The sequence below is a fragment of the Bombus bifarius genome, unplaced genomic scaffold (genome assembly GCF_011952205.1).
Source record: "Bombus bifarius isolate JDL3187 unplaced genomic scaffold, Bbif_JDL3187 scf7180000008199, whole genome shotgun sequence".
Taxonomy (NCBI): Eukaryota; Metazoa; Arthropoda; class Insecta; order Hymenoptera; family Apidae; genus Bombus; species Bombus bifarius.
This window is the reverse complement of record NW_022884505.1, coordinates 4205622-4220036: the sequence shown is the minus strand read 5'-3', so window position 1 is coordinate 4220036 and position 14415 is coordinate 4205622. Positions and strand designations below refer to the sequence as shown.

Here is a 14415-nt window from a genome sequence, read left to right as displayed (position 1 = left end):
TGCACTTTCATTCGATATTCAATTTTTGTTTCTTTCCTAAAACTCTCTTGGTCTTAAGGAAATATACTTTTCACCACAGCGATTTAATTGCACTTTTACAATTTTCATTTTCTTTTCTTTGTAAATATGTACGATAAGGTACAGAACTTCATAATTTTTTCAGTCAAATATATTTTAATTCTATAAGCTTATTCTACATAGAAACATTTCATGGAGGGTTGAAAAAGCTGCTCTATTTAATCTCTCAAGATCACCGTCCAGTAAAATACTTGTGACATTCAAATGCAAAATGCTTCGATATCTTAATCTTCTACTTTTTACGAGTTCTCAGTTTTCAATCATGTTTTATATACTTTATACTCGTTCGATCTATTTTTGAGAATCCCCGCAATAGCGAACTCTCAGTTACAATCGTTCGAACAGCTTGCTGATGCATTTTATAAAAAAACAGTTTAAATACGTCGTACTGACTAATCATCACAGCGTAACAGTAAAGACGTAAATAATAGTAGTAGTAATAATAGTAATAATAGTAATAATAGTAATAGTAGTAGTAGTAGTAGTAGTAGTAGTAGTAGTAGTAGTAGTAATAATAATAATAATAATAATAATAATAATAATAATAATAATAATTATAATTATAATTATAATAATATTCCTTTTTCGTATATCCGTATAAACCAAAAACATAAAAGTAAGAGATACATTTTTTAATATATTGCGCATCTCTTTTAAGTATGTTCTATATTTATATATATATATATACGATTTATATTATTTATTTATCTATCAAAATTTGGTATCTCACAGACTTTTCTATATGCGTATATGTATATAATATATATGTAATAGAAGTACATATCATTTTTGTTTTTCCTCCTTGATATTGATATAATACAAATTCATTGATTCACGATTGGTGTTGATTTGTCGAGTTTGCTTTGCTCTTTCTAACGTCACGTCGACGACACATATTGTAAAAAATAAAAAAGAAATAAAGAAGGATATACAATACGTATAAATACAATCTGTATTCAAGCTATAAATTTTTCTACAAAAAAAAAAAAAAAGAAAAGAAAGAGGAATCAATCAAGATAAAATATAATTATGTGTGCGTTGAACTACGTTAAGAATCACCATGACAATTTCATGGTGTACAATCGTTATCATTTTACAATTTGCATGACTGATGGATTCCTTAAAAGTAAAATCGTTTTATTACAAAGTTGTACATAGCGAAAGGTGGTATACTTTGCTTTTTTTTTCAATCGTAATAATCGACCGTCCCATTAGTTGCGCTGTGTTTTAAAAGGAAACAAACCATGGGATAATCGACCAACGATTTAATACTTCCATGATCATTGTACAATGATTGGAATTGGACATGTTAGTCTAAAATTAATATATATATATACATATACATATATATATATAAATATATATATATGTATATATATGTATGTATGTACAAATGTTCCATACCGTATGTATATAATAATCATTGCGATAACGAGATATATTTGTTGCGGCAGTCATCGTTTCTTATTATTATCATTAGAATTTCATTAATAATATATGCTCGAATAGTACAATATATTCTCGCCTATCTCTAATAGTTGTATGTAAATAAAAGTTATCTTCTAAATACATCGATCAGTCTCACAATCGTTATATCTTTAATAAATTGATGTAAAAGTTTTTTTTTCTCTCTTTCTGCTGCAGCACAATCACGATGTTCAATTCATTATCATCATCATCATCATCATCACCATCACCATTATCACCATACAGCTAAAACGTTCTTGCGAGATAGATCTTCTTATAAAACACATGCACAGGACACACAAAGTATTCAAATGATGGTGTATTTGCAATCGAACTAGACACAGATCCTATAATATAATAGATATTTTGAAATTGAATCATTTATTACGTATGGAGAACATGTATATAAATTTCATTGATTTCTATTTCAAAATATGCATGTATTATCTATTCTGTAGGATCGGTATCTATTTCAATTATATATATGTATATACATCATCGTTCGAATATTTTCGTGAGCTTGTGTACATCACAATTATATATGTTTTTCCATGCTATATCGTGCTTCGAAATTGTCATTCCTTTTTAATCTGTCTGTCTCTTTCTCTCTCGATGTATGTGAATTTAAAACAAAAAGAAGTCTAATGCGATACATCAGTACCTATACATGAAACTTATTTAATTAAAAATTAAAAAAAAAGGAATAAGAACAAAAAAAAAAAAAATGAAATTGAATGAGAAGGAACAAACTATAGATAGGGAGAAACACCGGCTTGTAATTTGTAAAAATAAAAATGGAGAAGCACGAAAAATACTCAAAACTTTCAGACTAAGAATCGCACCATAATTTCTTTTAGCATATGCATATAAATAAATGCAGCTATGTAAATTATCGTGTTTCGATACATTACTTAAAATTACAGAACGTAAAGAATCACTGTAAAAAAAAAAAAAAAAAAATGACCACTCTTTGTTCGTCAGACAAATTTTTATGTACGGATCGTAAGATTGATTCTAGAATTTTTTGTATCGCCTACGATCCTCTGTTTTTCCTTTTTTTCTTTTTCTAAATAATTTCTGTTGTACAAAAGATCGATATAGAAAAGAAGTTTGCACAGTATATTCCTTCGGGAAGAATCGTTCTTACGTTTCTCATCGCAAAATATTTTAATATCGGAATCTGCCAGGTCACTGTAGTAAAATACTTGCACCATTTTTTTTAATTGTTTTGTATCTCTCTCGCTCACGCGCTCTTACTCTCTCTCCCTCTCGCTCAATTAATCAATTAGCAGTTCTTGTTTTTCAAGGGACATTTTTGTGAAATACGATCGTGAAAAGAAGTAATGCAATTCGACAATAACGATCCGCCAAAGTCACGCAGTTCTTTTGTCAAAATCACATGTTTTTTCGAATATCATAGATCATAATAGTTTCTTCTTATTTTGTTACAGGTTTTGAGTACATTTTCCAAAGTTAACGTACACGGTGTATTCAAACGATGCGAATGTATATATATGTAATAAAATCTTCGTATAAAAATCAGTAATTTATGTCAATTTTCTCTGACGATTTGATTTTCCTTTATTCTTCCAAAAGCCTTTTCCCATTATGTACTTTTGCACAACAGAAGAAAATTGACATATTATAAATTTCGAGCAATGTACATTAAAGAGACTTGCGTGATGTCTTCGTTCTCTTGAAAAATAACTATAATTTGTAAGATTTATTGAAATGATGAAGAAATCAATCTCGAGAAAAATGGTCATCAATTTTTGGGTTTGTAATTATCAGAATGAATAGTTTACCAATAGTTTCAATAGCAGACAATAATTTATAATTAAAAAAAAATCGTTTAGGAAGACGAATAAAATTTTTAAGTAGATCATTTTCGAATTCTCGCGACATATTCACAAGACGTTCCAATAAATCTCACAAACTATACCGTTTAAAAATTTCCTCGAGATTTGCTTTAAATCAAAACATATTAAATGTATTTCAATTACTATATTTCTCTGTACCAAGGGACATCAAATTCAAATTACATGATAGCAACTCACTTTGTTCTATTTTCAAGAGACATCTGAATAATTGGAAATTAAATACTTTTTAAAATTTTTAATGCAACATCACTGTGTTACGTAACATAATTTGATGTTTTTCTGCAGCTATTTATAACAGATGGCATTTAATATTATCTTTAATAGCTGCTTGTACGTATATCATATGTACTCTTTGTAATGAATAAAGTTTTAATTTATCATTCACATTTTCACTAAAAAACACACAATTATTTGTATTCTTTATGTATCACGTAATTATGTTACCTTAAACAAGAGACCATTTTTGTATTCGTTACAAAATTTTCTTACGTAAGCTTATTTTATAATGTTTTCCTAATGTTTAATTAATCTGTGGGCACCATTTATAATTTCCTTCTCTTAAGATGTAAATAACTCAATAATAGATTAATATATATTATATGTATGTATATATATGTAAGCTAATTGAAAATAAATAATTCATTGAATATTGCCAGTAGATTGACCTGGAATCAAATGTTCCTCTTTGTGTCCCTCTTTTCTGGCAGTGCTACAGAAAGTTTATTCCATAAAAAGCAGAGATTAATTTGTATAAAAATATATATAAATTTATATAGAAAAACGGAATAGCATATATTGCAAGTAAATAAACTTACAAAATAAATAAATTAAACAAGTATTTCTTATTTGTTTCAAGGAAGGATCATAGAAAGTTTATAAAGATTTAAAAAATTATATGTTATAAGTTGAACGAGTATATTATAGAAATCTTAATTGTAATATGAGCTCCTTTAAGTTCTAAAATTTATTCTCGCGTTTTAAAAATTCAATATATACTATTACTTACATATGATTTATTAACCTATGATCCAACCTTTATTTGTGACATATATTAATTGTTATGTAAATCATAATGTGTGAGTTACAACAAAAACGTAGTTATTAATATTCACAGTAAAGAGATCATAAAGTCTCCTAGTCCAAAAAATGTACAATTAAAATTTGTAAAAGGACAAAGTCATCGACGTTGTCCTTATACAAATCATAGTTTCGATGTTTGATTCTATATGAAAAACTGTTATCGTTTCCTTGTTAAATAACGATTGTCAAAGAGCTTAAGCCAGATGGGCAGCAAAAACGCGGCATTTAAAAATTTTAAACCAAATGCCTGTGTGAGAGAAATATTATAAAAATTGCTACTATCCCAAAAGTAGATTATTATTAAAATTTAATTGATTATAAAAAACTTTGTATCATGCATAATGTTATATAAAAACAATTGCTACGTATTGCACATGTGTAATTCCAATTCTGATTCAACAGTCAATTAATATATTCAAATAAAAATTTATATTATTCATCGGGTTATCTGTCCCAAATATAAAATAAATACATATCTTTCACACATCTTTGGTTTCATGATTAAGATTATTTTAACTTGAAATGAAGAATTGCTACTTTTTTTTGTAATATTGAGTTTACATGTTATTTTAGATGTATCTTATAAAATATGTTTCTAAAAAAATCGTAATAACTCCTGGGTTAAATATATATATATCTCAATTTGAATAATCATTGTGCGTACAAGATTATCTATTGATCAAAAAAAGGAGAAAGAAGAAAAAGAAAAAAAAAATAGAAAACAAATGTTCCAATAATCACAGAAATCTGTTTTCAACAGGTACTTTTATGTGCTTTTGTTCGGTTATGTGCCCATCTTTGAAAACTAGGAACTAACAGTTTTCACTTACTTAACATTACTCTTACTCCATATGTCGTTACTCTGGTATTAATCAATTGTTTTTATATTAATGCTGCAGTCACCCTGAAATATTATAACAAAGTTTTGCTGGTCCAGTTTGCCAATCTGATTGCCATATTCTCATTCAATTTCTCTCTCTAATAATACTGCCTAAATATATCATCATATTGATATGATGCTATTCAACAGACTTCATTTATTTTATTATAAAGTTACTCTTCATATTATTGCTATTAGTGGGTCAGGATATAGAGTACCTGAACACATTCGTTTCTTAAGTTGAATTACTTAATTTTAACGTCATGGACCTTTATATAGATCATATCAAATGCATCTGGTACAATGTAGCTATCATGACCCTAAGTGAATTCTTTTTTAAAATTTTTGGACCCAAATGTTTGAAACGTGATTGGCATCTTGGAACTTCTACACAAATATTCACATATACAATTGCAATGATAGATAACCCAGAAAACAGAAAGCTATGGATAAGAAAACTTGTATACCATAGAGTACATTAACTAATGCTTAGGACGAAGATAGTATAAACTGCCACTTGTTGAATAATAATCTTATATCTCACATTACATTACAATGTCATCACAGTATTTTGATGTACGTAGCTAATTACTAAACTTATAAAATAATTGATAACTTTCCACATTTGGGAGTCATTTGTGGAGAGTTAGCAATTAATGCATGGCAGTTTATGAGGATTTTATATATGCTACAAACGGTATTCAGTAGAAACATTGTGCTCTTCTTCAACTATCATTCTTAAAAATCATCTAACAGACGTGGAATACAATTTAAGAATTCACGTCCATAAAGACAATATCATATATATAATTATATATTTATATATATATTTTTTAATAACCAACGATCAAGGACATGAATCCTATGCAACCATCCCTAAGAGCACTATCTATCTACTGTACATCATAACAGTTATTCTAATTACATGAAGTCATTTTTGTCACCATTTATAACATTATAAACTCTTTGTGCTCGATATGATAAAACTTAAACAATCTTATCCAGAGCCTTTGTAACCTGGGATGGTAATAATAGCATACATAACACACAATTTTCCATCGTAGCATATATCTAACTATATAAGAAAAAAATAAATTAAAATTCTATAAGAGACTGACATTAATTAGAGACTGATTGCCTGGAGGAGGCTGCGTGCATGGCAAAATCGACAAGTGGATTACTTGGGACGGTAACGATGGAGTGTGAAGTACTACTGCTTAAAGTAACATTAGTAGAAGAAACTAAAGACAATGGCTTACAAGATAATTGATCGATTTGTTTTATAGGTACCAACTTAATTGGCACATCTGTTTTTAACCTGACAGCTTCCGATACTGGTATAGCTTTTAGTTGAACACTTTTCAATGGTTGTATTTTAACTGCTGGTTTTACAGTAGCACTTGCATTCTGAATAATTTTGGTAATTTTACTCTCACCAACTCCTTGGTTGGAAGATTCATCGTAACCGGAATCAGATGATGAGTCACTAAACGTTTTGCTTGTTTGCTTAGAGACTGTTGCCTCTGTACCAGACTCTACGCTATGAGCAGGACTAGCAGATGCAGAACTGTGAACAGGACTGGCAGATGCAGAACTATGTACAGGACTGCAACTTAATGCATTCGTTTGTTGTTGTCGTTGTTGTCTAGCTATACAACCAATACAAGGCTTTATCAATGAAGGATCCACTATCACTTCTCCATATGGACCTTTGAATATTGTTCCACAGCAAATGATCTCCCTAAAATAATATAGCTGTATAATCTTTTATGAAGAGCTTTTTTAGAACTTAATAAATAAAAAAGTATACATATTTCAAATACCAAAGAAAAAATCTATCAAGTTCTGTTTATAAATTATTAAAAACTTTTTAACTGTTTAATAATGAAAGACTAACCTTTTGAAATATGTTAAATCAATAAAACCATTGACAGTTATATCATCCTTTGATTCTGCATCATCTTGGATATCTAATTGTTTTTCAGTCACTGGAATATCATCACTATCTATAGGACTACCAACTCGACTTGAACCTTTACTACCATCTCCATTCAAATAATCTTCTAAAAAAGAACAAAGCAAAAAATAATCGTAAAATTATAGTTTTATAACATTTTATTTAAAAATACAAACTTGTTAAACACCAACCTGTTAAATCATCGCTCATTGCTGGGCTTTGTTCTCGATCTCTATCTGCTTTCAAATACATGTGTTTCTTTTTCATGATCTTTTCAAACTTTTCTGGTATATCTTTCATTTTCTTTTTATTTTTTGATTTAAATTTTGTCAACGATTTAATGCCAGGTCCTGCACGTGCATCTACAACCTGTAAAGTACAAAAAATTGATCTGTACATAATCGTATTTAATTTGTGTGAGAATAAATGTGTATAATCAACTAACGCAAGTGATATTTATTAAAACTTACATGTCTCCAATTACGATTGCTTCCTGCAGGTAATTTTTTCCATCTTTTTACCAAAAGTACACATGCATTACAAATTTCTCCAGTTCTTCTTTCCTCAAGTTGAAAGCATTCTATAAAATCATCTTCATACTTTTTACTATCTGTAAACCTTGAGCTGTGAATAAAATAAGAAAATTAATTTAATTTGTAGAACAATACATTATATATAAGACTGTATTTATTAAAATTATGTTATGTTGCTTACCTGCTGGATTTGGCTTTGCAAATGCAGCACCCAGTACTAGATCGATACACCTTTGGTTTATGAAAACTAAACATTTTGCAGGTTATTTTCAAACTGCTTCTGAAAAAAGTTGAAACATTAAATAACATTTTTTAAATCAACATATAATCAATCAGATTAAAATCTTGTAGAATCTTACATAAAGAAAGCATATCACATGATAACAAATTCACAAAAAACCAATAAAAGTTTATCCCAACCAAATTCATTCCAATATATTTTTTCACAATTTATTATCGGTTTATGTTTATTATTGTAAGTAATTACCTACAAAGAAGAATTGCATATAGGAACATACATGTATAACATAATCGTGAACCGTACGTTTAAACGCGTCCTGAAAATAATGTACCTTTACTGAAAACAGCATGTTCCGATGATCGTGACAGTAGATCAAAATTAGCTCCGTTTCTGTCCGTACAGTATGTAAAAATCATGTAAAAAGTTCATTCGCGATAATTTGTCACGAAGAAAAAACCACTGATCGTCACCATCTTTATTATACTTGTTTACATCGATTTGTTGCCAGTCTGTAACTAACACCGCGATTTCGGCTTGACAGTGTATACGTGCAAGACGCTACGTTCTCTGACGCACGCATGCTACTAGGGGGCGTCCATAATCTCACGAATCCCCACTTTATATTATACACGATAAAACTGCAAAGAAAAACAACGTGCTAAAGGAAATCGACACTTTACAAACACTTTTTTTCTATATAGAATCACCAAAATCACTTGTTTCATATTATACTAAACTATTGTTAATATCTATGTTAAACGTTATTGATAAAATGTGCTGAATCAAGGTACGATGTATTAGGACACAAATGTATATCTTCTTCCCATGAAATTATTACTTTTCATCATACTAATATCCATCATTGTCAAACTAATTATAGAATCGTTATAGCGTGGAGATTTCTGTCATTTTGAGAGAGATTAATGAAGAAAATATAATTTCGTTCAACTATTATATTATATATAATTTTATCTATTATTATAGACATTAAAACTTTTAAATTATTATAAACAGAAATATGCTTTACGTTTAAAATAAAATAAAAATAAATTAAATAAGAAATAAAAAGATATAATAGTTAAGATTATTATTGTGTGACTATTCAGTCAAGATTGATCACTTTGGGAGGAAAAGAAAAGAAATAGAGAAAATTATGGTATATCGATAAAACTGGTATCTAAAAATAGAAACCGTGAAACCACAACAAAATAATGTGTAAATATGAACATGGAATGTCCCAAAATATTATTTTTTGTTTTCCCTACAAACTCTTGAAATGCTTCTACCTTATCATGATATTTAAGAATGTATATAAATATCGTTTCTTTTATTATTTACTGTATGTATATTGAACATGTATAATGGAAAATATCAAAACCTTCATCAACATGATTTGGTTTTCATAAATATCTCTTCTCGAATCTTTCGATTACAGAATATTTTATTGCATCCGTTCATTCACATTGTATGCCATATGGCTTTTGTCTTAATTCAATTTCAAAAGCAGGTCAGTGACGTGTGGCGCATCACAGGTAACATTCAATAAAATTTATACAATCTAGAGGGGTGTACTTTATTTCGGCAACATTATTACGTACTTAGAAACGCGTTCACATTTCACAAACTGGCATTCATTCGACAAGTATCGTAATAAGTACTACGTGAAGGCAAACCAGTTTTCCTTCGATATGCCGAATTTGCTCTGTACGTTACCCATCCGTCCTTGTTTTTCTCAAGGATGATATTATTCAGGAGCGTAACAAAATGTTCAATGATTCGAACTGAGGTATCGTTGATAATGTATTCCATCCAATAGACGATATTCTACTATTATAATCTATAAAAATATATCCTCTCTGCATAAACATAAAATTCTTTCTATACATGTTAAAACATGTTAAAGAACATAAAATTAGAATAATTTCATTCGGAGAAATATATAAAAATTTCATAAAAATTAAGCTTAAATAATTCTGATTAAACCATTAAGCACCAAGCGATAAAATATTGTGTAAATGTGTGCATAAATGTATTATTAGAAAAAATGTAAATAAAGTAAAATACTGTTCTGCCAAAGTACCAAAAATATATTAGAATAATAGATATTGTAAAAGTTCGTTATAAATAGAAGACACGAAAAGGAATGTTGTAATTTAAAGAAAAGAAAGAATTATCATAATGTTATAAAATACTCCACTTTTTCAAACTTAATAAGGTTGTAAAATTTAGATAGAATATCGAGCAAATTCTTGAAATTTCTTTTCTTAATCACAATAGTCACAACATACGTATTTAATAATAATAATAATGTGTATCGATTAAAAAGAAATTACAAATGTAACGTTGCGTTAACATAGTCTTTAGTAGGTTAACATAATGGGAAACTGAGATATGGAATAAAATTCAATCTAAAAACATAAAACATGACGGAGAACCCCCGTAATGTATTACCTACGATCCTGAATATGAACTTATAAATCTTTCTTAGTTTTCTTTCAATATACAACATATGTATGTATTTTTTACTGATTCTGGGAGTGGCGCCATCGGTAGTTGAAACCTCAAAGCAAGAATGTTGCAACGTACTGTACGCAAAAAAATGTAAATGTGCTTTCGCCTCGATGCAGTCGATGATTATAGTGGGAGACGATGTAAGGGACATCAAGCAACAGGAAAGGGGAAAAAAGAGGAGGGTATAGCGATGTTGCCACGTGGTTTGTTGATCGGTTGCCTCTTCATCCCGATACGACTCGGATCTCTGACCTGGCTGCACGCATATTAAACATTACCTATATTTCATTTGTATTTGTTTACAAACCGAATGTCAAGACCGCCTCCTATCATAAAAACCAATAACAAATTTGCGACATCTATGATCAAACTACTCAACTGTATTGTGTGAGATATTTACTGTATATAATTAACCATATTAATCAATTCTCTATTTCTTCTAGTAAAATGCTTGTATGATAAAAAATAGAAAAATAAATTTTGAATATACTAATGAGATACTTTTTCCACATTTTACACATTACATATTGTATGATCATATTACGTTATTATATGTTAATTGAATCATATTAATCAATTTTCTATTTTCTTTTCTGTAGCAAAATATGATAAAAAGCAAAATAGTAGATTTTGAATATATTAATGAAATAGTTTTTACATTTTCTATATATTGTTATTAACCATCAACTACATGTAACAATTACGGCGTATATAAATATTACATATCAGATAGCTGTTATATGAATTATGTTTATAATTATGAATATAATAATCTTATTACAAATATGACACTAAACGTTTTCGTACGAGCGAATAAATCAAAAATAAAAAGTGCACAATACCCGAATAACGTGGCCCTGACATGCTAACTCTCAGTAGTTCAACTTTCGTTCTCACTTTTACAGTTGTCTACGGATTTAAAAATAGAAGAAGGTACCAGCCCTCGATGTAAATACATGTCACCAAATTATGTATACGCGTTCTTGCAGAAATAAGCATAGGTGCATTTTCTCTATACGTACAATGGCAGAAGAATGAATAAAATCGTAATCAATAATACAAATAACTGCAGTCTGAGAAACTTCGATTTCGTTGAAACGATGTTTAACGATGTCGCAAGTATTTGATCGAGATGACCTACATTATGATAAAACAGGTTCCGGTATTTTGGTCAGAATAAAAACATGGAGACATATTTCTCTACCTTAGCATTTGAAAATTATAATCAAATTGTTATTATCTTTCGATATTCGATTATTTTTTAAACATAATTTTAAATCCTTCGGTTATCAAATATTAATAATGGATTGACATTTGTAAATATTTTTAATCATAAGTGATAAAACATGCTGCATGATATATGATAAATTGACAATATTTACGAGAGAATAATATCTTTAAATTTGATAATTACAAAAACGTTGTATCCATATGAATGGCCGCTTTCAAAGAACAATCATTATACATAAAAAATGTAAATGTGATAATGCAAATCATTCCATAAATAAATGATAAAAATCTCATTGTTGTACTTATGTAAACGGTTATAATTTTGATACTAACGTAGAACGAAATTGCCCCTAATTCAACACTATCGCCGAATGCTCTTACAAAATTAATTTTTCAAATTGAAAGCACTTTTTCAATATTATGCAAAGCTAATATTGTAAAATGAAATAAACAAAAATGATGGGCAAGATAGTTATATTGATAGAAGTTTTCATAAGAAGAGAAGATACTTAGCGTGCACTGGTATAACAGTGCATAAACTCAAAGACCGCGATTCCGTCTAAAAATGTCTCGACTCAATTTTTTTTTTTTATATTGTCAGAGGTAAAAAGACTGATCAATTTTCAAAGCACATATAACATTAAGGATAGAGCTATGAGGCTTCTTTTACAAGTATATGGAACCCTACTGAAGTTCAATTGTGACAGATCGTGTGCCATTTTCACAAAGACAAAAAAAGAAATCTACAGACAAACGTAGTGCACTGAACGAAGGACGTGCGCGAGCAAGAGACCGACATGGCGCGTGGCACGGTACAGTCCGCCGCCATCGTCGATTCCTTCCCTTCCCACCGTTCTAACCAACCCCGTCATAACGAATACACAGTATGTTTATTCGAAATATTAGATAAATATGATATTCTCTTCCATCAGTCTCTCAAAAATTATTTGAACGACTCCTCTCGAGCAACGTATGCGATGATAGCAACTGACATATATCTTGAGCTTACAACAATTGGAAAAGTCAATGATATGATACCCGCCACAAGCGGGCACGCCATGACAGATGATACAGCACGCACAAACAAACAAGTCTACTTGCCAAGTGGAATACCGCGCAGGTAAAACGCGGGAATCATTGTTGGTCTGAAAGATGAATAATACGTAACAACCGGTAGATTTCCAAGAAGTTATACGAACGGTACTTTCTGCACGTTATTCAGTATCCTGTCAATGGAATGACGAGTGCCGACAACGAAAAATCCATGAAGGTACACGGTACCTACGATCTGGTGAAAGTTTCTCGTTACACTTGACATAAACCACTGAAATTTCAACGATTGTAATAACGTGTATCAAAGACGGATTAAAAGAATAAGAGATAAAGAGACGGGAATGAAAAATAAATGTCAAATGTATCGATGATGATACAGCAGCCTGGCAGATTCAGAGCCCGGAGCCGAAGACGCTGACATCTCCGAACATATTTATCATAAACGCATGAGTAATTTCGTATGACAATCCACAAACCTGCTGACAATATGTCGCGTTATCAATACGTCGTATTCTTCTCACACGTGTTCACGAAATTCATATTAAGATGTTGAGATTAATGACAGTAGAGTACTTACCTTTTCAATACAGGTGACGGCCAGATTTGAGAGCTCCTTTGCGCAGGCTCACGGCGCTGGGTCTGTTGCATGTCCTAGTCAGACGAGCGTCCATATGTACCAAATAAGAAATTGTAATTTTTACGTTGTCGTTGCTCGTTATTTACGTCTAGTTGATATATTTTTTATAAAAAAATTTGTTATATATTATATTTGACGTGTACTGATAATGTACGGAACTTAAATTATAAACTTGTTCTTACTTGTATAAGTTTGATTTCCGGTCAAGGATTTGATTTTTGTCGGACATCAGTTCGATAAAGTACCACCAGGGTTCTAGAACAGTAAAAATTACGGTTTTTTAAGATACAAATAGAATTTAATCAATTATTTTAGTTAAATTTTAGCACGGAAGTTTATATATAAACGACAAATTTGAGGATACACGTAGGAAAATGTGTTTTGTCAGAATAATTTGAATAAAATTGCGGTAGCTTAGTAACAGTGATATTAGCGCCATCTTCGTAGATAACGAACATGATGAAAAAGAAATTATACGTAACGTAAATCTTTTTTAATTTTATAAACCAAAGATAAACTTTATCAACGTTTAGCATGTAGAATTTTTCCTTTTTCGAGTAACGTTGAAATTATTGGATATGAATCATTTATAATTCTTCGACTTGTAAAACATTCATAGTAGAAGTCCAATAATATCAGAATAATGTGTTTTGAACTTCGAGACATGAAACATGAAGACTTAATAAATACTTATAATATAAAAAAACCATCTACCGGAGATACATTAGAAGCAATAATAGATGCTTGCATTTTTTACTTGGTAAATAGTTACTTAAATGAAAATAGTTAATTATTTTTATTTTCATGTTATTCAGTAGAGATACTACTATCATTGATACCACAAGTTCATGGCAATTCTAAATCGCTG

At 29.7% G+C, this 14415-nt stretch overlaps 1 protein-coding gene across 7 annotated transcripts; it reads right to left on the bottom strand.

Annotated features, from left to right (window-relative positions):
• Nucleotides 1-3598: 3598 nt before the first annotated feature.
• Nucleotides 3599-13573, bottom strand: LOC117210011. Of its 7 annotated transcripts, none has more exons than XM_033452551.1 (8): nucleotides 13488-13554; nucleotides 8448-8754; nucleotides 8235-8362; nucleotides 8057-8155; nucleotides 7813-7966; nucleotides 7534-7711; nucleotides 7283-7448; nucleotides 3599-7126 (listed from the first exon to the last, which is right to left on the bottom strand). In XM_033452551.1, exons 4-8 carry the CDS (start codon nucleotides 8128-8130, stop codon nucleotides 6505-6507), a joined length of 1194 nt encoding a protein of 397 aa, XP_033308442.1. In that variant the 5' UTR covers nucleotides 8131-8155; nucleotides 8235-8362; nucleotides 8448-8754; nucleotides 13488-13554; the 3' UTR covers nucleotides 3599-6504. The 7 variants fall into 7 exon arrangements, with proteins under 7 accessions (XP_033308442.1, XP_033308441.1, XP_033308443.1 ...); XM_033452550.1 differs by having other exon boundaries at nucleotides 8057-8152; XM_033452552.1 differs by lacking the exon at nucleotides 13488-13554 and adding an exon at nucleotides 13387-13484 and having other exon boundaries at nucleotides 8057-8152.
• Nucleotides 13574-14415: the final 842 nt, after the last annotated feature.

Bases quoted from the DNA above. Each gene is read 5' to 3' on its own strand.
- LOC117210011 (XM_033452547.1), bottom strand. From the start codon at position 13,558: ATGCAACAGACCCAGCGCCGTGAGCCTGCGCAAAGGAGCTCTCAAATC. The intron at 7,449-7,533 runs GTTGGTGTTTAA...GTTCTTTTTTAG, and splicing joins AATGAGCGATGATTTAACAG to AAGATTATTTGAATGGAGAT. The intron at 7,127-7,282 runs GTTAGTCTTTCA...ATATTATTTTAG, and splicing joins GATTTAACATATTTCAAAAG to GGAGATCATTTGCTGTGGAA.